At 51.3% G+C, this 27,971-nt stretch overlaps 1 protein-coding gene across 9 annotated transcripts in view; it reads left to right on the plus strand.

Annotated features, from left to right (window-relative positions):
- LOC140207296 (uncharacterized) overlaps nucleotides 1–25,247 on the plus strand; it is a 133,082-nt gene extending 107,835 nt beyond the window's left edge. For 4 of the 9 annotated variants that reach the window (XM_072275783.1, XM_072275785.1, XM_072275782.1 and 1 more), the window contains 9 exons: nucleotides 2,730–2,871; nucleotides 9,437–9,620; nucleotides 9,904–9,975; nucleotides 11,190–11,309; nucleotides 14,235–14,351; nucleotides 15,637–16,008; nucleotides 17,064–17,206; nucleotides 20,620–20,684; nucleotides 21,762–25,247. In XM_072275783.1, coding sequence (XP_072131884.1) covers nucleotides 2,749–2,871; nucleotides 9,437–9,620; nucleotides 9,904–9,975; nucleotides 11,190–11,309; nucleotides 14,235–14,351; nucleotides 15,637–16,008; nucleotides 17,064–17,206; nucleotides 20,620–20,684; nucleotides 21,762–22,437 — 1,872 coding nt within the window. In that variant the 5' untranslated portion in view covers nucleotides 2,730–2,748 and the 3' untranslated portion in view covers nucleotides 22,438–25,247. Of the gene's footprint in view, nucleotides 1–2,729; nucleotides 2,872–9,436; nucleotides 9,621–9,903; nucleotides 9,976–11,189; nucleotides 11,310–14,234; nucleotides 14,352–15,636; nucleotides 16,009–17,063; nucleotides 17,207–20,619; nucleotides 20,685–21,733 lie in introns of all 9 variants that reach the window. The other 5 variants (XM_072275786.1, XM_072275787.1, XM_072275788.1 and 2 more) reach the window with 4 other exon arrangements.
- The last annotated feature ends 2,724 nt before the right edge of the window (nucleotides 25,248–27,971 follow it).

A 27,971-nucleotide genomic window follows, 5' to 3' on the forward strand; every position in this document is an offset into this window, starting at 1 on the left:
TCTACACCGTCGCACTACAAGCTCCCGGGATCATACACAGAGTGATGCTCGCTACAGACCGCCTCATCGTACACTCCCGGGAGAGACATAGATTGAAACTCCCTCCACACCGTCCTATCACACACTCCCGGGGTCAGACACAGAGTGAATATCCCTCCGCTCCGTCCCATCACACACTGCCGGGGTCAGACACAGAGTGTATCTCCCTCCACACCGTCCCATCACACACTCCCGGGGTCAGACACAGAGTGAATCTCCCTCCACACCGTCCTATCGCAGACTCCCGAGGTCAGACACAGAGTGAATCTCCCTCCACACCGTCCCATCACACACTCCCGGGGTCAGACACACAGAGTGAACCTCCCTCCACACCGTTCCATCACACACTCCCAGGGTCAGACACAGAGTGAATCTTACTCCACACAGTCACATCATACACTAACGGGGTCAGACACAGAGTGAAGCTCCCTCCACACCGTCCCATCACACCCTCCCGGTGTCATACAGAGTGAAGCTTCCTCCACACCGTCCCATCACACCCTCCCGGTGTCATACAGAGTGAAGCTTCCTCCACACCGTCTCATCACACATACCTGGATCAGACTCAGATTGAAGCTGCTACACATCGCCCCATCACATACTGCCGGTGTCATACGGAGTGGAGCTCCCTCCCCACCGTCCCATTACACACTCACCGGGTCATACGGAGTGAAGCTCCCTCCCCACCGTCCCATTACACACTCACCGGGTCATACGCAGTGAAGCTCCCTGCCCACCGTCCCATTACACACTCACCGGGTCATACGGAGTGAAGCTCCCTCCCCACCGTCCCATTACACACTCACCGGGTCATACGGAGTGAAGCTCCCTCCACGCCGTCTCATGACACATCGCCGGACTCAGACACAGAGTGAAGCTCCCTGCACACCATCACATCACCTTCTCAATTCGAGTCTCGGGCACCGCTATTTTTTGATTGACGGTGTCAAGCTGTGACTTGATATCATTGAGTTGCTCGTTTACATCTCTTTGTAATCCCCGTATCTCTTCCAGAGGTTTTATCATGTTCGCCGCTTCACCTGAACGAGGCCCATCGTCAGCCTGGCGAGCACGCGTTCGAGTAGGAGAGACACGTGTTGTACCTCTCCCGTCCATAGGCTCCGCACTGATTCCTTTTTTATCTCCATTCTTTTTCGCCATTCTTGCCCCCCTTATCAATTCAGATATTTTCGGAAGATCTTATATTTGATGAATGAACGCGGCAATATATGCGTTTTTTTTTCCGGACTAGCTGTTCATTCAAGCTGCCATTTTGGGCGATGACGTCACCGGAAGATCCTCACTGTTGTCTTTAATTAATGGAACCCATCTTGAGTCTGAGCGTGTGTTTCTCTGTGTCTGTAACTGTCCTTGTAAAAAAGTAAACACACTGCAGAGAAAACAAAACACGAGCTGGTCACCACAGCAACGAGGTAATTCTGCAGACAGTAGAAATTAACACAGAGCCAAACAGTCAGTCTCGGTTCCCTCTTTCTCCTTAAAATGACAGTCCACAGACAATATGAACAGTAGTGGTACAAAACGCTCCACACCCTGAAATGCCCCCCTTCCCCCGTCAACACGGTTCTACTGACACATCCCCTGACCGTCACTCTCAGTGCTACAGACTCGTCAGCCTACGATCATCTGTGAATGAAACTTTGCGAACAACGTCAGGAGGTGAACAGGACCCAGTGCCTACATCGTCAACAGATTCATGAGGTGAACTCTACCCTGGAATCCAGGACTTCCGAGAACTTCCTCCCGAATCTCTCCCAGTAACAGTTCCTGAGCATGGTGGTGTGAGTCCTGGGGCTCCTGACCTCATTCCTGACTGTTGAGTTGTAATAACTGTCCCTGAACCTGCTGGTGTAGGTCCTGAGACTCCTGTACCTCCTACCTGTTGGTTGAGGGTTGGTAGCTGTCCCTGAACCTGGTGGTGTGAGTCTGAGACTACTGTACCTTCTTCATGATGGTTGAGGGGAGTAACTGTTCCTGAACCTGGTGGTGTGGGTCCTAAGGCTCCTGTACCTTCTTCCTGATGGTTTAGGGTTGATAACTATCCCTAGTCCCGGAGGTGTGAGTCCTGACGATCCTTTACCTTCTTCCTGATGGCTGAGGTGTAGTATCTCTTCCTGAACCTGGTTGTGAGACCCCTGAGGCTCCGGTATCTTCTTCCTGATGGTTGAGGGGTAGTAACTGTTCCTGAACCTGGTGGTGTGCGTCCTGAAGTTCCTTTACCTCCTTCCTGATGATTGAGTGCTAATAACTGTCCCTGAACCTGGTGGTGTGGGTCCTGAAGGTTCTTTACCTCCTTCCTGATGATTGAGGGCTAATAACTGTCCCTGAACCTGGTGGTGTGACTCCTGGGTGTACTGTTGTTTCTTCCTGATGGTTGAGGTGTAGTATTTCTTCCTGAACCTGGTTATGAGACTCCTGATGCTCCTGTACCTCCTTCCTGATTACTGAGGGGTTATAGTTTTTCCTGATCTTAGAGTGTAAATCATGAGATCAGTTATCTATAGTGAGCGATTCTGCGAATAATTGATGTTTGCAGGGAAATCTCCTTTTAGTGAGTAAACCCATGACTGTTTATATCAGAAACGACATGAAGTCTCCCGGTGGTTCAGAGTTTCTCGGTCAGCAAAACCCAATACCGTCACTCACTGTTCTCTGTTCCCCATTTACAGAACAGACGTGTTGCCAGGGATGGGTCAACCGGAGAGGCGCTTGTTATTTCATATCAACGGTGGCAAAATCTCACGCTGGGGCGAAGCAAAACTGTTCAAAGGGCGGTTCAAAGCTGCTGAAATAAGCTCAATCGAGGAAGAGGTATGTTCCACACCACGTGAGGATGCCCGCGAACTGCCCGGGGCCTGACACAGCGAAGCTCCCTCCACACCGTCCCATCACACACTCCCGGGGTGAGACAGAAAGTGACGCTCCCTCCACACCGTCCCATCAAACACTCCCACGGTCAGACACAGAGTGAATCTCCCTCCACACCGTCCCATCAAACACTCCCGGGGTCAGACACAGGGTGAATCTCCCTCCACACCGTCCCATCACACACTCCCGGGGTCAGACACAGAGTGAATCTCACTCCACACCGTCCCATCACACATTCCCGGGGTCAGACACAGAGTGAATCTCCCTCCACACCGTCCCATCACACACTCCCGGGGTCAGACACAGAGTGAATCTCCCTCCACACCGTCCCATCACACACTCCCAGGGTCAGACACAGAGTGAATCTCCCTCCACACCGTCCCAACACACTCTCCCGGGGTCAGACACAGAGTGAATCTCCCTCCACACCGTCCCATCACACACTCCCGGGGTCAGACACAGAGTGAATCTCCCTCCACACCATCCCATCAAACACTCCCACGGTCAGACACAGAGTGAATCTCCCTCCACACCGTCCCATGACACACTCCCGGGGTCAGACACAGAGTGAATTTCCCTCCACACCGTCCCATCACACACTCCCGGGGTCAGACACAGAGTGAATCTCCCTCCGCCCCGTCCCATGACACACTCCTGGGGTCAGACACAGAGTGAAGCTGCATCCACACCTTCCCATCCCACACTCCCGGGGTCAGACAGAGATTAAAGTTCCCAACACACCGTACCATCACACATTCCCGGAGTCAGACACAGAGTGAATCTCCCTCCACACCGTCCCATCACACACTCCCCGGGTCAGACACAGAGTGAATCTCCCTCCACACCGTCCCATCACACATTCCCGGGGTCAGATACAGAGTGAATCTCCCTCCACACTGTCCCATCACAGAAGGAAAGGTTCAGACGCACCGTGAACCTCTCTCCACACAGTCCCAGGGTCATACAGAGTGAAGCTCCCACACACCATCCCATGGCACACTCCTGGGCTCAGACGCCGAGTGAATCGCCCCCTACAAAGGGTTCAGACGCAGGGTGAAACTCCCTCCACACCGTCGAATTAAACACCCCCGGGGTCATACACAGAGTGATGCTCGCTACACAGCGTCTGATCGTACACTTCCGGGACAGACACAGGGTGAAACTCCCTCCACACCGTCCCATCACACACTGCCGGGGTCACAAACAGTGTGAAATTTCCTCCGTCCTATCGCATTATACACTCAAGGGTCCAACGATAACGTTACATGCAGAATGGTAACGAAAGAAATTGTATTTGACAGGATTATGTTTCCAAAATTTAGATGGAAGCAGACATTACTGGATTGGAAAATGCCGAGGCATGTGAGGTTTGGAATGACTGGTGGCTGTGGGGAGAGCGGGGCGGTGGGTTCATTTTGGATACCTACAGGTCCTGTGGTGAGGGCGTGGCAGTGCGATTGGGTTGGGGACCGACATCGGACTGGACCGGGCAGTGGGCAGGGTGATTAGCATGGGGACTGATAGAGGGCTCTGGGGAGAGAGTGGAACAGTGCAATTTGTTTGGGGACTGACATGAGGCTGCGGGGAGATAGTGGGACAGTGGGATTAGTCTTGTGACGGATACAGGGTGGGAGGTGGAGAGTGGGACTGTGGTACTAGTTTGGCGACTGACTCTGCACTGCGGAGAAAGAACGGGCCAGTGCGCGTAGTGTGGTGTCCGACACGGAGCTGTAGTGAGACAGTGGGCGGTGGGATTAGTTTGGAAACAGACACGGGGCTGTGGTGAGGGAGTGGGGCAGTGGCATTATTTTCGGGACTGAGAGGCATCTCGGTGGGTTGAAAGAGGATCAGTAGGATTAGTCTGGAGTCGAGAAGTGGCTGTGTGGGAGAGAGGGGAGTGTGGGATCTGATTGGGTCTGATGCAGGGTTGCAGGGGACAGACTTGGGGCTGTGAGGAGAAAATGGTGTATCCAAAGTAGAACTGTTAACAACCCCGACTGTGAATCTCGCCGATCAGTGATTGACTGCGGGCAAATGCAACCCCTGTTTCCTTTCCTGTTCCATGTTACAGTGGGCCAGCAGAAAACAATTTGCTGTCCAAGGCGCTGGGATCAGTCTGCAAGAGTTATGCCTCCTAACCCGGCGGTGCCGGTTGCTCCAGGGAGAATTATTTCGTCTGCAAGACTACTGCTATTTCCTGCCCCGTTTACAAAGATCGACGACCTGGCATGTATTTGGAATGTGGGAGGAAACCGGAGCAGCCGGAGGAAACCCAAGCGTTTACGGGGAGAACTCATTATAGGCAGCGGCAGGAATTGAACCCGAGTCACCAGAACTGTAAAGCGTCATGCTAAACACTACGCCTCCCTCCCGCCCTCCACCACCACCTTTTTTTAAAAGTTTAATTCACCTGTAAGAGGACTGGAAGGGTCGGTTAGCGAGTTTGCAGATGACATCAAAAATTGCTGGTGTTGGACACAGTATGTTGGGTTGTCGTGGGACATTGACGGGATGCAGAGATGGGCAGGGACGTGGCAGATAGCGTTCAATCCGGTAACGTGTGAGGCGGTTGACCTTGAGAGGACGATCTGGAAGGCAGAGATCAGAGTTAAGGTCAAGGTTCTTAACAGTGAAGTGGAACAGAGGGATCGGTAGATTCACGTCCATAGGGGATGAGAGACGCTGGAGTGAGGGATTAGAGAGGGACTGAGAGGCCTGAAAGTGGACGACAGGCAGGGAGAGGGGGATGGAGAGAGAGGAGATGGGAGAGGGGAGAGGGAGGAGGAGCGGAAGGGGAAAGAGAGGTAGTGAGGGGGTCAGTGGAAGCGGGAGGGGGAAAGAATGGAGGGAGTGGGAGGGGGGACAGAGTGGGAGGGAGTGGGTTGGAAATGACGCACTCCCTGCATCACACGCTGATTAAATCTCCCTCCACACAATGCTAGAATATTCCAGGAAGAGCATTGGCTCGTAGCTTGTTAAGCAGCCTCATGTGTGGCACCACATCAAAGGCCTTCTGAAAATTCAAGTGCCAAGAGCAACCGATTCTCCTTTGTCTATCCTGCTTGTTATTTCTTCAAATAATTCCAACAGATTTGTCAGTCGAAAATTTTCCTTGAGGAAACCACGCTGACTACGGCCTATTGTATCATTTGCCTCAAAGTCACCCGAAACCTCACCCTTAACCATTGATTCCAACATCTTCCCAACCGCTGAGGACAGGCCAACTTCCCTTCTTCTGCGTACTCTCCCTTCTTGAAGAGTAGAGTGACACCTGCAATTTTCCCGTCTTCCGGAATCGTCCCAGAATTATCCTGAGAAAAGGGTGACATAGGGTCAGAGAATGTTGAATCTTTGTGGGTGGAGTTAAGGAACTGCAAGGGTAGGAAAAAAACATGATGGGAATCACACGTAGGCCTCCAAACTGTAGCCAAGATTTGGGGTTGAGACTGCAAAAGGAGCTGAAAAGGGAAAGTCAGGAGGGTAATGACACAACTGTAATGGGCGGGGGGACTTCAATATGCAAGGGATTGGGAAAATCAGGTTGGTGCCATATCGCAAGAGAGGGAATTTGGTCAATGTCCAGGAGAAGGCTTTTTTGAGCAGCTCGTGCTTGAGACTACTTGGGAAAGGCTATCGTAGATTGGGTGTTGAGTAGTAACCCATATCTAATTAGGGAGCTTAATACAAAGGAACCCTTAAGAGGCAGTGATCACAATATGATTGAATTCGTACTACAATTTGAGAGGGAGAAGCGTTAGTCACGAGTATCTATATCGCAATGGAATAAACGGAATTTCAGAAGCATGAGAGAGGAACTTGCCCAGGCGGATTGGAGGAGGATACTAGCGGGGATGGCGGCCGAGCAGAGATGGCTGAAGTTTGGGGAATAGTTCATAAGGCGCAGGGACAGAAGCAGTTGTTCTCATACCACTGGTGTAGGCAACCGTGGCTGACAAAGGAAGTTAAGGACAGCATCAAAGCCAAGGAAAAGGCATAGAAGGTAGCGAATGTAAGTGGGAAGTTGGATGATTGTTGCGTTTTTAAAATCCAACAAAAGGCAACTGAAAAACTATAAGAAGGGAAAAGATGCAATATGAGGGCAAACAAGCCAATAACATAAAGCAGGATACTAACACTGTATAAAAAATATATAACGAGTAATGGGGAGTTCCGAGTTAATATTGAACCTCTGGAAAATGAGAATGGTGAGGTAGTAATGGGCGACAAAGAAATGACAGATGAACTTAATGGCTACTCTCCATCAGTCGTCACCGTGGAAGATACTAGCAGTGTGCCAGTGGTCCGCGAGTGTCAGGGTGCAGGAGTGAGTGCCGTTGCGACTACAAAGTTAAAAAGTGCCAGGCAAACTCAAAGGTCTTCAGGTGGATAAGTCACCTGAGCCAGATAGACTGCATCCCAGAGTCCTGAGACAGGTTGCTGAAGAGATAACGGATGCATTGGTCATGATCTTTCAAAGATCACTTGATTCTGGCATGGTCCCGGAGGAATAGAAAATTGCAAATTTTCACTGCACACTTTATGTAATGAGGAAGGCCAAAGGGAAGGAATTATAAAGCAGTTAGCCTAACCTCAGTGGTTTGGAATGTGTTGGAGTCTATTAATAAACTTGAGGTTGTCTGGCACCTGTTGACTAATGATTAAATAAGTCAAAGTCAGCTTGGTTTCTGTCAAGAGTATTCTTGTCTGACAAATCTGTAGAGGAAGTAACCAGCAGAGTGGACAAAGGACAGGCAGTGTATGTCATTTACGGGACTTCCAGAAGACATTTGATAAAGTGCCATGCATGAAGCAGTTTAACAAGATAAAATCCTCTGGCGTTACAGGAAAGACATAGGCTTGTCTAGAGGAATGTCTGACAGGTAGGAGACAGCCAGTGGGAATCAAAGGCGCCTTCTCTTGTTGGCTGCCAGTGACTAGTGAGACTCGTCAGGGGGTCAGAATTGGGACCGCTACTTTTCACATTGTTTATCAATGATTTCGTGGAATACATGGCTTTGTGGCAAAGTTTGCGGATTAACCGAAAGTAATGGTAGGGGTCAATTTCATTATCAAAATCGCAGAACAAAGTTTCTTAAAAGACACCAATCAATCAGCCTCGACCACCATCGCTGGAAATGCATTCCCGCTCTGTGGCAACCCACCACTTTCTGGTGAAAAACACCCCTCCAACAACCCCTTGTACCGTCTTCCAAGCACCTTAAAACTATGACCCTACCCGCCCGAGAACAGTTTACTTTTCATTGACAAATAACATGAAACAACGGACTGTGTGGAGGGAGCTTCACTGTGTGCCTGACCACGGGAGTGTGTCATGGCACGGTGTGGAGGGAGATTCACTCTGTGCCTGACCCGGGGAGTGTGTGATGGGACGGTGTGGAAGGAGCTTTACTCTGTGTCTGAACACGGGAGTGTGTGATGAGACAGTGTGGAGGGAGATTCATTCCGTGTCTGACCCTGGGAGTGTGTGATGGAACGGTGTGGAGGGAGATTCACTCTGTGCCTGACCCCGAGAGTGTGTGATGGACGGTGTGGAGGGAGATTCACTCTGTGTCTGACCCCGGGAGTGTGTGATGGGACGGTGTGGAGGGAGATTCACTCTGTGTCGGACGCCGGAAGTGTGCAATGGGACGGTGTGGAAGGAGCTTCACTCTGTGTCTGACCCAGGCAATGTGTGATGGGACTGGGCGGAGGGAGATTCTCTCTGTGTCTGAACTCGCGAGCGAGAGAGAGAGAGAGAGAGAGAGAGAGAGAGAGAGAGACAGAGAGAGAGAGAGACAGACAGACAGAGAGAGAGAGAGATCGTGCACCACTGGACTATCCTCAACTCTATCCGAGGGAGTGGGCTCATTCAACACGTCGGATGCTGGGGCTCTGTCCCGGGGCAGTGGTTTCTCGCAGACAGAGCGTCTGAAGCCCCGGCGATTCTCAGGAGCTGTGGGAGCTTCCGACGCGTTATCAGCAACCAACCACGGCGTGCAAATCTCCAGGACAAGGGAAGCTCTGTATGAGTGACAGAAATCCCTCCGACATTCCGTCCTTGCTCATACCTGCCCTCCTTCTCTACTTCCCTCCTTCCTTTCCTTTTCCCTCTCTCCCCTTCGGATTCCTCTCTCCCTCCATCGTCTAGATTCCTTCTCCCTCATCCCTCCCCTTCCTGCACTCTCTTCTTTCTAGATCGCTCACTCTCTCCTCCCTTTCCTCCTATCCGTTCCCTCTCATTCTATCTCTATCTCCCTCTCTTCACCCCGTTTGCTCGCCCTCTCTTTTCCCCTTCTCCCTCCCAATCTCTCTCCGAATCTCCCTCTCTCTATTTCTCTCCTTTCTCCCTCCCTCCTTTCCCCGTCTCTATCGCTCTCAGTTCGCTCACTCCCAACACTCCCTGTCACCCTCTTCACTCTCCTCCCCGCCGCACTAAACACTTTCTCTAACGCTCCCATCCTCTCTCCTCCCCGCACTTCCTCCGCCTGTTCTCGGTTCCTCTCCTTAGCAGCTGCTCATCTGTTGTTCGTTGGTGTTCGTTCGGACACGCTTGTCAACACGGGCTTCCTCTGCCAACGGTTGCTTCCCCTTTCTGAGCTCAGAGACGCCGAGGACGCTCGACAGCATGGACGACAGCGAGACTTACATGAATGTGAAGTTTACAAAGACGGACGCACAGTCTCTTTCCCCAGGTGAGAGAGACAGAGAGACGGAGGGAGGGAGCTTCGCTCTGTGTCTGACCCCCGGGAGTGTGTGATGGGATGGTGTGGAGGGAGATTCACTCTGTGTCTGACCCGGGAGTGTGTGATAGGACTGTGTGGAGGGAGATTCACACTGTGTGTCTGACCCCGGGATTGTGTGTGATGGGACGGTGTGGAGGGAGATTTACTCTGTGTCTGACTCCAGGTGTGTGTGTGATGGGACGGTGTGGAGGGAGCCTCACCCTGTTTCAGACTCTCACTGTTCCGTCCCCAGCTGAACCTGATGTATCGTACGCGGAACTTAATGTCAAGACCCTCTCAGCGCCCCGGGTCCGGACAGATGGAGGTCAGTTTTATCTTTGTTGGTTTGACTGTGTCTAGCTGATGTGTCCAATCCTTTCTAGAGATCTCAGGGCAAGCGCACAGTTGACCCTACCGATTCCCTGTTTGAGCAGAAGACGGAGGGAACGCGTGGGAGAGAATATGGTGTGTGTATGTGGAAGGGGATCTGTGTGGGAGAGGCGGTAGGGAGAGTGCAGGGAGGAGTGAACGCCCTGGGAGAGGCGGTTTAGAGGGAGTGCCGTGGGATGGTTTGAGGAGAGAGTGCTGTGGGAAGGATCAGTGAGGAGAGATAACATGGGATGTGCCGTGTGGAGGAAGGGGCAATCAGGAGAAAGCGCTCCTGGGTGTGGGGAGGGGGTGGAGGCGGAGATGAGTGAGCGCCATGTCGGGGTGGTGAGACGTGACACAGTGGGAGAGACGGTTTGGAGGGAACGCGGTTTAAATACTTTAGCACTCTCTCCCTTTTCTTACACCATTCTCTTATCCCTCTTTCCCCTTCTATCCCTTCCCGACCTCCTCCTACACTCTCCTTTCTCCCTCTCTCTCCCTCTCTCCCTGTTTTGCCTGCTGTCTCCCACTGACCCTTTCTGTTCGTCCTCTCTCATTTGTCCCCTCTGCCTCCCATCTCCTCATCCTTCTGCGCTCCCTCTCATCCTTCCCCGTTCACTCCCCCCGGTCTTCTCATCTCTCTCTGTCCCCAACTTTGCCGGTTATCTTCCCTGCGCCTTCTCTTCCTCTCTGTCCACGCCTCTCTTCTTTTCCCCGACCCTCTCTCCCCTCGCTCTTGCCTCTCACTCTTAAAGTTTCTTCCACATCCCTCTCGCACTTTTCTCCTCCCCTTCTCTCCAATCTCAATCCCCCTCTCTTTCGCTCTCTCTCACACCTCTCCCTGTCCTCTCAATGTCTCCGTCTCTCTCCCCTCTCTCTCACCCTCTGTGTCCGCCTTTCTCTCCACGTTCTCCCTCCCTATTCTTTCTCTCGCATCTCCCGCCCAACGCCGCTATCGCTGTCTCCCTCTCTCTGTCCATCACTCTCACCTTCTGCCTCCCTGTGTGTCTCCTCTCTTCCCCCCCTCCACCTCACCTTCTTTCTCGCTGTCTCATCACCTCTCCCCCCCTCACTTGCCCCCCTCTCTGTTCTCTCTCTCCCCGACACCCTCCTCCATTCTCTACCGCTCTCACTGTCTTCCTTATCTGCCGGTCCGAATCTCTCCCCCAGACTGTCTGAACTGCACCTACTCAGAGCTGAACTTTCGGAAAGAGGAACCTTGCATCGATGAGGATGAGGATCCTCCCATTGCCTCGGGACCCGGCGGTCTGCCAACCACTGCACAAACAGGTCAGAGTTCGCAGAGATGACGTCATTCCGCAAGGATCACGTGTCGTAGTCCCACGTGACTAAGTTTCTGCCTCGACCACTTCCTCTGTCAGCTCGTTCCATAGACTGACCACCATCTGGGTAACAAATGGTTGTCACTCGGCTCCCCATTAAATCCCTGTCTGTGATCTACATAAATGATCTGGACGAAAGTATAGGTGGCTGGGGTTAGAAACATAGAAATATAGAAAGAAAACATCACAATACAGGCCCTCCAGCCCACAAAGCTGTGTCGAAGATGCCCCTACCTTAGAACTACCTGGGCTTTACCCATAGCCCTCTATTGTTCTAAGCTCCCTGTAGCCATCCAGGAGTCTCTTCAAAGACCCTATCGTTTCCGTCTCCACCACCGCCGCCTGCAGCCCATTCCACGCACTCACCATTCTCTGCGTAAAAATCTCACGCCTGACATCTCCTCTGTACCAACTTCCAACCACTTTAAAACAGGCCTTTTGTGTTAGCAATTTCAGCCCTGGGAAAAAGCCTTTGACTATCCACACGACCAATGCCTCTCATTATCTTGTATACCTCTATCAAGTCACTTCTCATCTTCCGTCGCTCCAAAGAGAAAAGGTTGATTCACTCAACCTGTTCTCTTAAGACGTGCTACCCAATGCAGGCAACATCCTTGTATATCTCCTCTGCACCCTTTCTATTGTTTCCACGTCTTTCCGATAGTGAGGCGACCAGATTTGAGCGCAGTACTCCAAGTGGGGTCTGACCGGGGTCCTATACAGCTGCAACATTACCACTCGGCGCCTAAGTGTATATAAATGATCTGAATGAGATGGTAGATGCGTCGGTTAGTAGGTTTGCAGATGATACGGCGAGAGGCGGTGCTGTGGAGAGCGGAGAAAACTGGCAAAGAATTCATTCGGACGTAGATTAGTTACGGATATGGTTTGGAGACCGGGCAGATGGAGTTTAACCCAGACAATTTAAAATGTTGCACCTTTGCAGGTCAAATGAAAGAAATGACACACTGTCCAAGCCAAGAACCTAAAGAGTGTTGAAACATGTAGAAACACAAAAAACCTCAGCACAGTACAGGCCCTTCGGCCCACAATGCTGTGTCTTACTCTAGATGGGCATCGGAACTTGAGGTTCATGTTCATAGCTCCCTGATCGCGGCTACACAGTTTGAAAGGATGGTGATAGAACATAGAAGATAGAAGAGCACAGCACAGTACAGGCCCTTCGGCCCACAATGTTGTCCTGGCTCTCAAAACCTGCCTGCAATGTAACCCCCCTCCTTAAATTCCTCCATACACCTGTCTAGTATTTTCTTATATTTCAGTAGTGCATCTAACTTCACCACTGACTCAGGCAGTGCATTCCACTCACCCACCAGTGTCTGAGTAAAAAACCTTCCTCTAATATCCTCCTTGAACTTCCCACCCCTTACCTTAAAGCCAAGTCCACTTGTACTGAGCAGTGGCTCCCAGAGGAAGAGGAGCTGGCTGTTCACTGTATCTATTCGTCTTAATATTTTGTGTACCTCCATAATGTCTCCTCTCATCCTCCTTCTCTCCAAAGAGTAAAACACTTGCTCCTTTAATCTCTGATTATAATGCATACTCTCTAAACCAGGCAACATCCTGGTAAATCTCCTTGGTACCCTTTCAGATGCTTCCACATCCTTCCTATAGTGAGGCGATCAGAAATGGACACAGTACTCCAAGTGTGGCCTAACCAGAGCTTTATAGAGCTGCATCATTACCCCGAGACTCTTAAACTCTTATCCCTCGACATATGAAAGCTAAAACCCCATAAGTTTCTTAACTACCCTATCCACCTGTGAGGCAACTTTCAGAGATCTGTGGACATGTACCCCCCGATCCTTCTGCTCCTCCACACTACGAAGTATCCTGCCATTTAGTTTGTACTCTGCCTTGGAGTTTGTCCTTCCAATGTGTACCACCTCACATTTCTCCGGGTTGAACTCCATCTGCCACTTCTAAGCCCACTTCTGCATCCAATCAATGTCTCTCTGCAATCTTTGACAATCCTCTACACTCTCCATAACACCACCAACCTTTGTTTCGTCTGCAAGCTTACCAACCCAGCCTTCCACCCCCACATCCAGGTCGTTAATAAAAATCACGAAACGTAGAGATCCCAGAACGGATCCTTGTGCGACACCTCGAGTCACAACCCTCCAATCCGAATGTATGCCCTCCACCACGACCTTATGCCTTCTGCATGCAAGCCCTTTCTGAATCCACCTGGCCAAACCTCCCTGGATCTCATGCCTTCTGACCTTCTCAATAAGCCTGCCGTGTGGAACCTTGTCAAATGTCTTACTAAAATCCATAGAGATCACATCCACATCGATACCCTCATCTATATGCCCGGTCACCTTCTCAAAAAACTCTATCAGGCTTGTTAGATACGATCTGCTCTTCAAGAAGGCTTAAGGAATTCTTGTCTTTATTAGTCGAGGCATTGAATACAAATGTCAGGGAGTTATGTTGCAACTTTATAAACATCACCAGTTAGTATGAATCAGGCGTTTCGTATGCAGCTCTGGTCACCAGATTATCGGATGTATGTTAAGGCGCTGGGTACCCACCAGAGAGGTGTAACAGGATGCTGCCTGGATTCGATGGCATGTGTTACAACGAGAGGTCGGACACATGGGTTGCTTCCTATAGAGCGGAGGAGGCTCCGGGGAGATCCGACTGATCTCTGGAATCCGTCAGACTCCCGTCAGCCAAACACAAGCCAAGGAATTTGGACTCTCAGCGACGACGGCTGACAATAGCTGAGATTGAGAGAGGGAGAGGGTGATCGTGATGGAAGGAGACAGCGTGGATCGTGGGTGGAAGCGAGTCCCAGTGGGAGTCACGGCTGAATTCACGCACAAACTGAAAGTTCTCTCTACAGGTCCGCATAAACAAGAGTCGAAAGAAAACATCGGAAATAGAGCGTACCATAAGATCTGCCTACTCTGCCTCATTACATCCATCCTCGTCGCGATAGTGGCCGGCCTCTCGATCCATGGTGAGTCGAACGAGCTCCGGCAGGAGTCAGACCATAAACAAACAGAGTGGGATGAAATGTTAGCGCATAACCTCACCGTGACACCGACACGCCTCCCACAGTGACATCGACACACCCCTCACAGTGACACCGACACACCCCACATCATAAGACTGAGTCTCCCCTCACAAGGATACAGTAACACACTTCACCGTGACACCGGCCGTCCCCACACCGTGAAATTCTCACGGCCCACACCGTGATACTGACACTCCCCCTCACTGTGACACGGACACTTCCCTCACTGTGACACCGCCTCTCTCTTCACCGTGACACCGGCCGTCCCCACACCGTGAAATTCTCACGGCCCACACCGTGATACTGACACTCCCCCTCACTGTGACACGGACACTTCCCTCACTGTGACACCGCCTCTCTCTTCACCGTGACACTTATACACTGCACATAGAAACACTGACACGCCCTCCACCGTAACACCGACACTTCACTCACTGTGACACCGCCACAACCCTTTCCGTAACACTGATAAACCGCTCATTGTCACACCGACACACCGTTCACTGTAACAGTGACAGAGCAATCTGCGTGATAGCGACTCTCACATCACTGTGACACCGGCAATCCCCTCTCTGTGACACCACCACACCACTCACTGTGACATTGGCACTTCCAACACCGTGATCCCGAAGCTCTCCGCACCGTCACATTGACTGTTCCCTCACTGTGACACCGATACTCCCCACAACTTGACGCTAAACCTGCGAACACAGTGACACCGACACACTCCTCACCGTGACACCGACACATACCCCTCACCGTGACACCGACACATATCCCTCCCCGTGACACTGTCAAGCCCACACTATTACACCGGCACTCCCCTTACCGTGACACTTACACACCCCACACAGCCACTGACACTGCCCACAGAGTGACACCGTCACGCTCCTCACCGTGACTCCGGCACGCTCCACTCTGAGACATCATCACGCCCCTCACCGTAACACCGAGAGTCCCGTCACCGTGACACCGACACTTTCCTCATTGTGACTCTTACACACTCCACACCATAATATTTGCAGCTCCTTCACCGTGACACTGACCCTTCACTCACTGTGACATCGACACAACTCTCTCCGTGACACTGTTACACCCCTGTGCGTGACGCCGATACTCCGCTCACAGTGTCACAGTGAGGCCCCTCACTGTGAACCACACACCCCTCACTCTGACAGGGACACACCTCACACCGTGCCACTGACACACCCCTTACCATCACCCTCAGCATCACAGACTCGTCAGTCTCTGATTGGCTCCGACCGAAACTACCGGAGACTTTGGGAACAACATCAGGAGATGAACAGGAGCCAGCGCCAATGTCAACAGCAAGTTCGTGAGTTGAACTCAACCGTTAAATCCAGGACATCTGAGAATTCCCGCCTGGATCTCTCCCAGAGAAACTGTCTGAAGAATATTTCCGTCCTCAACAACAACCTCTCCAAACTCGAAAACAACATTACCGTCCTCAACTCCGATCTCTCAGAGCTGAATCAAACACACACCGATCTCCATCGTCAATTCAATCAGCTCGAAACGAAGTACAAAACCATCTCTGAAAACAAAGTTCAGATTTGCCAGTACCTCACCAGCAGAAGAGGTGAGACGACATCCCCCGCTGCTCGTGCTTCTCATCACAGGAGGGTGGGGGTGGGGGTGAGATAGGGGGAGGGAGGAGGTTGAGAGCTTCACTCCGTCTCTTATGCCGGGAGTGTGTGATGGGATAGGCTGGAGGGAGTTTTACTCTGTATCCCACCCCGGCACTGTGTGATGGGGCGGTGTGGAGTGAGATTCACTCTGTGTCTGACCCCAGGAGTGTGCGATGGGACGGAGTGGAGGGAGCTTCACTCTGTGTCTGACACCAGGAGTGCGTGATGGGACGGTACGGAGGTAGTTTCACTCTGTGTCTGGCCCCGGGAGTGTGTGATGGGACGGTATGAAGGGAGCTTCACTCTATGACTGACTTCGGGAGTGTGTGATGCGACGATGTGGAGGGAGATATTCTCTGTGTCTAACCCCGAGAGTGTGTGATAGGACGGTTTGGAGGGACATTAATTCTGTGTGTCTGACCCTGGGAGTGTGTGATGGGGCGGTGTGGAGGGACATTAATTCTGTGTGTCTGACCCTGGGAGTGTGTGATGGGGCTGTGTGGAGGGAGCTTCATTCTGGGTCTGGCCGTCGGAAGAGTTTTTGATGGGACGGTGTGAGAGCAGCGACACCTGCTGTCTGAATCCGGGATGGCAAACAAGAGGATTTCAGCAGACGCTGGAAATTCAAGCAACAGACATCAAAGTTGCTGGTGACCACAGTAGGCCAGGCAGCATCTCTAGGAAGAGGTACATCGACGTTTTAGTCCGAAACCCTTCGTCAGGACTAACTCCTCCTGTCATTTTGGATCTCCCCTCCCCCTCCCACTTCCAAATCTCTTACTAACTCTTACTTCAGTTAGTCCTAACGAAGCGTCTCGGCCTGAAACGTCGACTGTACCTCTTCCTGGAGATGCTGCCTCGACTGCTGGGTTCAACAGCAACTTCGATGTGTGTTGCTCGAATCTGGGATGGGACGTTGTACATGGAGGTTGACTTCCCTCTGTTCCCAGCCGGTGCAATTGGAGGTATGGAGGCACATTCAGTGTTGCTTGTTCCTGATTTGCAGAGCAAACGTGTCCCCAGGACTGGATTGACAATGAAGATCGGTGTTATTTAATATCCAGGTTGGAGAATTCTTATGATGGAGCGAGGGAACATTGTTCAAAATTTGATGCAAGGCTCCTGGAAATAAATTCAAACGTGGAAAGGGTAAGTGTCACACCGTGAGAGGAGATATAAACAACAATCACACACTCCCGTGGACTAACATAGATTCAATCATTCCACACCGTCCCATCACACACTCCCGGGGATAGACACAGAGTGAAACTCCCTCCAGAATGAGAATCATAATCGGGTTTATTATCACCGGCATGTGACGTGAAATTTGTTAACATAGCAGCAGCAGTTCAATGCAATACATAATACAGCAGAAGGGAGAGAGGTATAGAGAGAGAGAGAGGGAGCGAGAGAGAGAGAACAATAAATAAACAAGCAAATCAATTACGTATATTGAATAGATTATTAAAAAGTGCAAAACAGAAAACTGTACATTTTTAAAAAAGTGAGGTAGTGTCCAAAGCTTCAAAGTCCATTTTTGAATCGGATGGCGGAGGAGAAGTTGCTGTTCCTGAATCGCTGAGTGTGTGCCTTAGGGCTGCTGTACCTGCTACCTGATGGTAACAGTGAGAAAAGGGCATGCCCTGGGTGCTGGAGGGTCCTAAAAATGGACGCTAGCTTCCTGAGGCACCGCTCCCTGAAAGTATCCTGGGTACTTTGTCGGCGAGTCCCAAAGATGGAGTTGACAAGATTTACAAACCTTTGCAGCTTCTCTCGGTCCTGTGCAGTAGCACCTCCATACCAGACAGAGATGCAGCCTGTCAGAATGTTCTCGAAGGTAGGACTATGGAAGTTCTTGAGTGTGACAGCATGAAGTCCCTCCACACCGTCTCATCACACACTCCCGGGGTCAGACACAGAGTGAATCTCCCTCCACACCCTCCCATCACACACTCCCGGGGTCAATCACAGAGTGAATCTCCCTCCACACCGTCCCATCACACACTCCCGGTGTCAGACACAGAGTGAATCTCCCTCCGCACCGTCTCATCACACACTCCCGGGGTCAGACACAGAGTGAATCTCCCTCCACACCGTCTCATCACACACTCCCGGGGTCAGACACAGAGTGAATCTCCCTCCACACCGTCCCATCACACACTCCCGGGGTCAGACACAGAGTGAATCTCCCTCCACACCGTCCCATCACACACTCCCGGGGTCAGACACAGAGTGAATCTCCCTCCACACCGTCTCATCACACACTCCCGGGGTCAGACACAGAGTGAATCTCCCTCCACACCGTCTCATCACACACTCCCGGGGTCAGACACAGAGTGAATCTCCCTCCACACCGTCCCATCACACACTCCCGGGGTCAGACACAGAGTGAATCTCCCTCCACACCGTCCCATCACACACTCCCGGGGTCAGACACAGAGTGAATCTCCCTCCACACCGTCCCATCACACACTCCCGGGGTCAGACACAGAGTGAATCTCCCTCCGCACCGTCCCATCACACACTCCCGGGGTCAGACACAGAGTGAATCTCCCTTCGCACCGTCCCATCACACACTCCCGGGGTCAGACACAGAGTGAATCTCCCTCCATACCGTCCCATCATACACTCCCGGGGTCAGACACAGAGTGAATCTCCCTCCTCTCCGTCCCATCACACACTCCCGGGGTCAGACACAGAGTGAATCTCCCTCCACACCGTCTCATCACACACTCCCGGGGTCAGACACAGAGTGAATCTCCCTCCACACCGTCTCATCACACACTCCCGGGGTCAGACACAGAGTGAATCTCCCTCCTCTCCGTCCCATCACACACTCCCGGGGTCAGACACAGAGTGAAGCTCCCTCCACACCGTCCCATCACACACTCCCGGGGTCAGACACAGAGTGAATCTCCCTCCACACCGTCTCATCACACACTCCCGGGGTCAGACACAGAGTAAATCTCCCTCCTCTCGGTCCCATCACACACTCTCGGGGTCAGACACAGAGTGAATCTCCCTCCACACCGTCTCATCACACACTCCCGGGGTCAGACACAGAGTGAATCTCCCTCCACACCGTCTCATCACACACTCCCGGGGTCAGACACAGAGTGAATCTCCCTCCTCTCCGTCCCATCACACACTCCCGGGGTCAGACACAGAGTGAAGCTCCCTCCACACCGTCCCATCACACACTCCCGGGGTCAGACACAGAGTGAAGCTTCCTCCACACCGTCCCATCACACACTCCCGGGGTCAGACACAGAGTGAATCTCCCTCCACACCGTCCCATCACACACTCCCGGGGTCAGACACAGAGTGAATCTCCCTCCGCACCGTCCCATCACACACTCCCGGGGTCAGACATAGAGTGAATCTCCCTCCACACCGTCTCATCACACACTCCCGGGGTCAGACACAGAGTGAAGCTCCCTCCACACCGTCCCATCACACACTCCCGGGGTCAGACACAGAGTGAATCACCCTCCACACCGTCTCATCACACACTCCCGGGGTCAGACACAGAGTGAATCCCCCTCCACACCGTCCCATCACACACTCCCGGGGTCAGACACAGAGTGAATCTCCCTCCACACCGTCCCATCACACACTCCCGGGGTCAGAGACAGAATGAATCTCCCTCCACACCGTCCCATCACACACTCTCGGGTCAGACACAGGGTGAATCTCCCTCCACACCATGACATCGCATACTCCCGGGGTCAGACGCAGTGTGAATCTCCCTCCACACAGTCCCACCTCACACTCCCAGGGTCAGACAGAAAGTGAACCTCCCTCCACACCATGAAATCACATACCTCCGGGGTACCCACAGAGTGAAGCTGCCACCACACCGGCCCATTACACATCCCTGGGATTAGACACTGGGTGATTCCATCTCCGTGCATCTCTTTACTTTTTCGCCTGGTCAGGCATGGAGAGAGGATAAATATAACTCTCAGGATCGACCAGCATGCGTTTGTCTGGGGGTCGGGGGTATCACTGCCTCGGGCCCGGCCCAACTGAGAAATCTCGTTTGTGTGGACGTTGCGTGATGTGTTGCCTGGTTACAAATCAATCCCACGAAATAACGAGCAGTACACCATATGCAATTAAACGATAGAGCTTAATGATTCTTAATTTGTCTGTCTGGTTAGCATCGAAAACAGAGAGAAAAAGGGCCCATTTTAACGAAAGTGTCTAATGTGCTCCTTGTAGCTGAATGTTTTCCGTCCGTTCGTTCTCTATCGATTTCCCCCGGGGCGTCGTCGAACTCCCGACCGCATTCCAAGTCAGCTCAGATCTGCAGTCTACGAGTTCCCCGTTCTGGCATCTTGTCTTTGCATCTTTTCTCTAACAAAAGCCCGCGAATTCCACGCACTCGGTCACACAAGAACGAACACCCCTCCTATCATGGGACGCCACACATTCACAAGGCCCCGTTATCTCCAGACATAACCCAAACACACCGCGGCTGCAAAAAAAACATTACATCAGCAGTGAAACTTTTCCCAGGGCGTTACATGCACATTAAACAAAAGAATTTAATTTCACAGGATTTTGTTTCCAGTTCTTTCGACTCCGAATACAGATATCACTGGATTGAAAATTGCGGAGACGGGTGAGGTTTGGGCTGTTACAGGTCGGTGGGGTGAGATTGACACGAGACCGTGGGGAGAAAGTTGGGCAGTGGGATTATTTTTCAGACTGACACGAAGCAATGGGGAGAGTGGGTCAGTGGGATTAGTTTGAGTGCTGACACAGATCTGTGGGGAGAGAGTGGGTCAGTGAGATTAGTCTGTTGACTGATAGAGGGTTCTCAGGAGAAGGTGGTGCAGTGGGATTAATATGGGAACTAACTCGGGATTGTAGGGGAGCGCGGTGTAATGAGACTCGCACGGCCAAGATCCCTGGGCTGTGGGGAGAGAGTGGATTACTGAGATTACTTTGGTCCCTAGTTCTCTGCTGGATCTTTTTTGTCTTTGTTGACAGTTGCCTGACAGGTGGATAGGGCAGTTAAGAAAGCTTATGGGATGTTAGCTTTCTTAAGTCGAGGGATAGAGTTTAAGAGTCGCGATGTAATGATACAGCTCTATAAAACTCTGGTCAGGCCACACTTGGAGAACTGTGTCCAGTTCTGGTCTCCTCAGTATAGGAAGGATGTGGAAACTTTGGAAAGGGTACAGAAGAGATTTACCAGGATGCTGCTTGGTTTGCGAGTATGCATTATGATCAGAGATTAAGGGAGATAAGCTTTTACTCTTTGGAGAGAAGGAGGATGAGAGGAGAAATGATTGAGGTGTACACGATGATAAAAGAGATCGGGAGAGTGGATAGCCAGCGCCTCTTCCCCAAGGCACCACAGCTCAATACAAGAGGACATGGCTTTAAGGTGAGGGGTGGGAAGTTCAAGGGGGATATTAGAGGATGTTTTTTTTCACTCAGAGAGTGGTTGGTGGGTGGAATGCACTGCCTGAGTCAGTGGTGGAGGCAGATACACTAATGAAGTTTAAGAGACTACTGGACAAATATACGGAGGAATTTAAGTTGGGAGGTTATATGGGATGCAGGGTTTGAGGGTCGACAGAACATTGTAGGCCGAAGGGTCTGTACTGTGCTGTATTCTTCTATGTTCTATGTTCTATGAAATTGTTTAACTCTCTTTGATAGGATTTTTTCCTCTTATCTACTGTACAAGACATACTATGGATCCCCCACCTGCATTAAGTGCGACTCGGACTCACAGAGCTACAGTTGTAAAAGGAAACAGAGATTCATCTGCGAGAAGTCTGCACATTTATACCCAGATATTCCTGAAGAGATCCAAAGTCTCTGTCAACACCCCGTGGGACCGACTTCAATCAAATGACAACACCCCACTCCACCCCATTCAATCTACCCCTCTCTCACCTCCCCATCCTTTTATCCCTTCCCAGCCTCTCTGCCCTAACACTTACCCCATTCTCCTCCTTTACTCTCATCCCCATTCTCCCCCACTACTCCCTCTCCCACCATCCGAACTACTCTTCTTTCCTCTCGGCCCCGCTCTCCCCATCTCCGCCACCCACATTTACTCCCCCTTTCCAACCCTCTTCACCCTCTGCCCTTCTAATCCCCAACTCATTCCGCTTCTCTTCTTTCCTCTCCTCCACGGACCTCATTTTCTGCCTCCCCTCTCTGGTTCCCTCCACCAACTCTCGCTTCAATTCCGTACGCACTGGCCCTCAGTTCACCAACAAAGAGGAAAAGTCTGTGCACATTCACCCTGTCTGTGCCTCTCCTGGCTTCATACCTACGCTCCAAGGAACAAAGCCCCATCCTTCATGCCTTCTCTCCATAACTCAGACCCTCGAGTCCCGGCAACATCCTCGTAAATCTCCCTCTGCGCTCTTTCCAGTTCAGTGGCATCTTTCCTACAGCAGCGCGACCAGAACTGAACACCGTACTCCCAGCGCGGCCTCACCGACCTTTTGTACAACCACAGCGTGGCTTCAGCGCGGTACAAAGATATAAAATTCACGACAATTGGGAAAATTAATAAATACTGCAAAAAGGTGAATACGGAGGGAGTGTTTAAGTGTTCAGGGAGCGTTCGCTATCTGATATCGGAGGGGAAGCAACTGCTTGTAAATTGTCGTGTTTCCTGGCTCCTGTACCCCTCCCCGATGGTACCGATGAGCACAGGGCATTTCCCGGCGGGAGAGGGCCCTCGCTGATGGATGCGGTCTTCCCGAGGCATTCCTTCTTGAACATGTCCTCGATGGAGGAGACGGTTGTACCCGTGATGGAGCTGGCTGAGTCTAGAACCTTCTGTGGTCCATGGCGACCCTCTGCGTTGCAGCCTCCACACCAGGCGGCCATGCGACAAGCCAGAATGCTCGACACCGTACATCCTTAGAAATGTGCGAGTCTGGTTTTGATGTTAAATCCACTATCTTTATTAGTAACTACTTATAATATAGTAACTTAATCAAGATAAACAAAAGTTAACCGTGTTATGTGTAGATATGTGCGTAAATGTAACTATTAAGCTGCGGTGGGGAGGCTTAGCATCTTGAGATGGAAAAGCAGGAATGTTCAGTAATCCACGAAATAAATTATGGGAGAGAGTTTTGTAATCCAATGTAAAACGTAGAGGGAAAGGGTCAGTACAAATATTCCACAGATATCACGCTGGTAAAACGAGATAACAGTGTCATTCCAAATGCACATACGAATTATCACCGAAAGTGACCGTTTCACGGGAATATCGTCTTGCAGAGGTTATCACACAGCATACCCAGGCAAGGGCTACAAAAGTGGTCCTACCGGATACCCCAAAATCCACTTCTATGGATTGTACAAAGTGACAGTCACACATTCGTTGTGTGCCGTGTTCCGATGTTTAGAACACACTTCTGGGCACAGGAGATTTCCAAACCTCAGCTGCGACAAACTGAGGCTACCGGCTTCCCCAGCCTTTCCCTCTCTCTACTGCGACTGAAGGTCTCTCTCTCAATCTCACTGTGTTTAATCTGCACAAACCATGGCAGCCAGTGACTGACGTCATAAACCCGCCTCCCACGGGCGATCTTAAAGCGACAGTCCACAGTAAACGAAACCTGCGGGTTCGTAACCACACCGACCCATCACACACTCCCGTGGTCAGACACAGAATGATGCTCTCTCCACACCATCCCACCACACACTCCCGGGGTCATACACAGAGTGAACTTCCTTCTCCACCGTCCCATCACACCCCCCGGAGTCAGACACAGAGCGAATCTCCCTCCACACCGTCCAATCACACACTCCCGGGGTCAGGCACAGCGTGCAGCTCGCTCCTCACCGTCCCACCACACGCTACCGGTCTGACGCAGAGTGAAACTTCATCCACCCCGCCTCATCACACAGTCCCGAGGTCAGACACAGAATTAAGCTACCTCCATACCGTTTTATCACACAGTTAGGTGGTCAGACACAGAGTGAAGCTCCCTCCGCACCGACCCTTCACACACTCCTGATGTAGTAATCCGAGAGAAGCTCCGTGGATAGTTTTCCATTCTAGGCATTAATCAAAGGAATTTAATTTCACATAGTTTTGTTAGCACTCTAATGTCACCCGTATCCCCGCATACTGAATTGGAAAATGCAAAAAAGGGTAAGGTTTGGACTGATCTGTGTGGTGAGAACTAGGGGATGACACGGTACTGTCAGTAGAAAATTGGATTAGTTTACGGACTGAAATATGTTTGTGGGCAGAAGGGGGCCCTGGGACTGTTTGAAGTCGGTACGAGGTTGTCGGGAGTTGATGGCTCAATGGGAATATTTTGGGGAAGGGTAGAGGAAGTGTAGGGCAGTGGGAATATCCTGAGGTCTGGCAGGAAATCTGGGGAGAGATCAGTACCCTACGATTATTTTTTTCTGACTGACGCAGGGCTGAGGGAATGCAACATGCAGCGGAATTCCTTCAGAGAGTGGCACGAAGTTAAGGGAAGATGGAGGGAACGTGGAACTCAACTGATTTGTGAGAAAAAAAAATGGGCGGCGGGATTACCTTGGTAACTGACAGAGATCTAAGGGGAGAGAGTGGGAGAAATGAATTGGTTTGGAGACTGTGCGCCAAGATTGGGTCAGTGGGAATAGTTTGCGGACTGAAGCAGGCAAGTGGGAGCGCGTTGCGAGTGGTACAAATTACCCAATTCTCCTCCTCTACTGGCATCCCCATTCTCCCCCGCTACACTCCCTTTCCCAATCTGGCCTACTCTTCTCCCCTCCCTGCCCCGCACTCCCCTCTCCCCCCCCCATTTATTCCCCCTTTCCACCCCTCTTCTCTCTCTGCCCTTCTTCTCCCCAACTCATCCCGCTTCTCCCCCTTCCTCTCCCCCTCGGACTCCATTCTCTGCCTCTCCTCTCTCGGTTCCCTCCACCCACTCTCGCCTCAGTTCTGTGCACACTGTCCCTCAGTTCACCAACCCGGGGGAAAAAGACTGTGCACATTTACCCAATCTGTGCCTCTCCTGGCTTCATACCTACGCTCCAAGGAACAAAGTCCCACCCTTCTTGCTTTCTCTCCAGAACTCAGAGCCACCAGAACTGAACACCGTACTCCCAGCGCGGCCTCACCGACCTTATGTAAAACCAGAACGTGTCTCAGTACGGTGCAAACATGTAAAATTGACGACAGTTGGGAAAATTAATAAATACTGCAAAAAAGATGAATACGGAGGGAGTGTTTAAGTGTTCAGGGAGCGTTCGCAATCTTATGGCGGAGGGGAAGTAACTGCTTGTAAATTGTTGAGTTCCCCGACTCCTGCACCCCCTCCCCGATGGTCCCGATGAGCACAGGGCATTTCCCAGCGGGAGAGGGCCCTCGCTGATGGATGCGGTCTTCCCGAGGCATTCCTTCTTGAACATGTCCTCGATGGAGGAGGGGGTTGTGCCCGTGATGGAGCTGGCTGAGTCTAGAACCTTCTATGGTCCATGGCGACCCTCTGCGTTGCAGCCTCCACACCAGGCGGCCATGCGACAAGACAGAATGATCGACACCCACCGTACATCCCTATATATGTGCGAGTCTGGTTTTGATGTTAAAACCACTATCTTTATTAGTAACCACGTATAACATAGTAACTTTAAAAAGATGAACAAAAGTTAACGGTTTTATGTGTAGATGTGTGTGTAAATATAACTATTGAGCTTGGAAAGGGGTGGGGCGGGGGAAGTCTTAGCGTCTTGAGATGGTAAAGCAGGAATATTCATGAATCTACGAAATAAATCATGGGAGAGAGACATTTGTAATCCAAGGTAAAACGTAGAGAAAAGTTAAGTACAAAATATTCCACAGGATCACGCTGGTAAAACGAGATGACAGTCGCCGTAGGTCTCGTCCGACCTGACGTTTCAAATGCACACACGAATTATCACCGAAAGTGACCTGTCACGGGAATATTGTCTTCCAGAGGTTACCACACAGCATATCCTGGCAACCTAAAATTCACCCCTATGGATCCTACGAAGTGACAGTCACACATTCGTTGTGCACCGTGTTCCGATGTTCAACCAACCTTTGTGGGCATAACAGAGTTCCAAGTCTTAGCTGCGACAAGCTGAAGTTATCCGTTTCCCCAGTCTCTCTCTCTCTCCCCTCCCTCTCTCTTTCTTTCTCTCTCTCACGCACACACACACACACACACACACACACACACACACACACACACACACACACTTTGTTTATCCTGCAAAACCCACGGCAGCCAGCGACTGACGTCATGGTCCCGCCTCTCAGTCAAGCGCTCTTAAAGCGACAGTCCACAGTGAGCGAACCATTGGTTTCGCAAAAAGACCGACAGGGTTAGACACAGAGTGAAGCTCCCTCCACACCGACGCGTCACAGACGCCTTGAGTCAGACACAGAGCGAAGCTTCTTCCACAGTGTGGCATCATACAGTACCGGGGTCAGACACTGACTGAAGCTCCCTCCACACCGTCCCATCACACACTCGGGGGGTCAGACATCGAGTGAAGTTGTCTCCGCACCTTTGCATCACACAAGACTGTGGTCCGACACAGAGTGAAACTTCCTCCACCTCTTCTCATCACAGAGTCCCGCGGTGAGACACAGACGAAGCCTCCTCCAGGCCATCCTATCACACAATTTGGTGGTCAGACACAGAGTGCAGCTTCCTCCGCACTCTCCCTTCACGCACTCCTGATGTAATAATCCGAGAGAGGCTCCGTAGATAGTTTTCCATTCTAGGCATTGATGAAAGGAATTTAATTTCACGGAGTTTTGTTACCACGCTAATGCCACCCATATCCATTTCATAATGAATTGGAAAATGCGAAAAAAGGGTAAGATTTGGACTCATCTGTGGGGAGAGAATTCCGGTATGACACGGTACTGATGGAAGAAAATTGGATTAGTTTACGGACTGAAATAGGTTTGCGGGAAGACGGGGCCATCGGGATTGTTTCAAGTCTGAACGAGGTTGTCGGGAGAGGATGGCACGATTCGGGGGAACGATTCGTGTCTGTCGAGGAAGTGTAGGGCCGTGGGAATATTTTGAGGTGTGACAGGAACTCCAGGGAGAGATCAGTACCCTGGGATTAGTCATTATTTTGCTGACTGACGCCGGGCTATGGGAAATGCAAGAAGTAGCGGAACTCGTTCAGAAAGTGACACGACGTTATGGGGAGATGGAGGGAACGTGGGACTGACATTGATCTGTGAGAAAAAAAATGTTGGGCAGCGCGATCACTTTGCGGACTGACAGAGATCTGAGAGGAGAGAGTGGGACAATTGAATTAGTTTGGAGACTGTGTGCAAAGAGTGGGTCAGTGGGATTAGTTTGCGGACTGAAGCAGGTCTGTGGGAGAGGGCTTGTCAGTTGGACAAATTTTGCGGCGGACGCCTGTCTGTGGGTTGAGGGTGGTGTAGTGGGATTAGTTTGTAGGCTGACACGAAGCTGTTGGGAGAAGCTTAATTCGGGGAACGCCAAAGTTTTGCGGGTAGAGAGCAGGCCTGAGGGATTCATTTCGGGACTGTCCTAAGCCTGTGGGGAAAGGGTGGGACCGGGGATTTGTTTGGGGACTGAAACAGATTTGTAGGCGAGGTAGAGTTCGTCTGTTGGATTCGTATGGGGACTGATACAGGACTGTGAAGAGAAAGTGGGTCAGTGGGATTAGTCCGGCGACGGACCGGAGGTTGTAAGGGGTCGGTGGTGTTGTGGGATTAGTTTGGAGACTGACACAGAGCTGTTGGGACCGATTTGCTCAGTGTGATTAGTTTGAGGACGATCTCAGGGCTGTGAGGAGAGCGCTGTTTAATAGATTAGTTGCGCGAGGGTCTCCGGTTGACGGCTGCGCTGTTTTGTCTGTGTTGAATTTAACCCTCTTTGAAAGCAAAATGGCCTCTGCTTTCCTGTAC

This window comes from Mobula birostris, chromosome 13, assembly GCF_030028105.1.
Source record: "Mobula birostris isolate sMobBir1 chromosome 13, sMobBir1.hap1, whole genome shotgun sequence".
NCBI classification, from domain to species: domain Eukaryota; kingdom Metazoa; phylum Chordata; class Chondrichthyes; order Myliobatiformes; family Myliobatidae; genus Mobula; species Mobula birostris.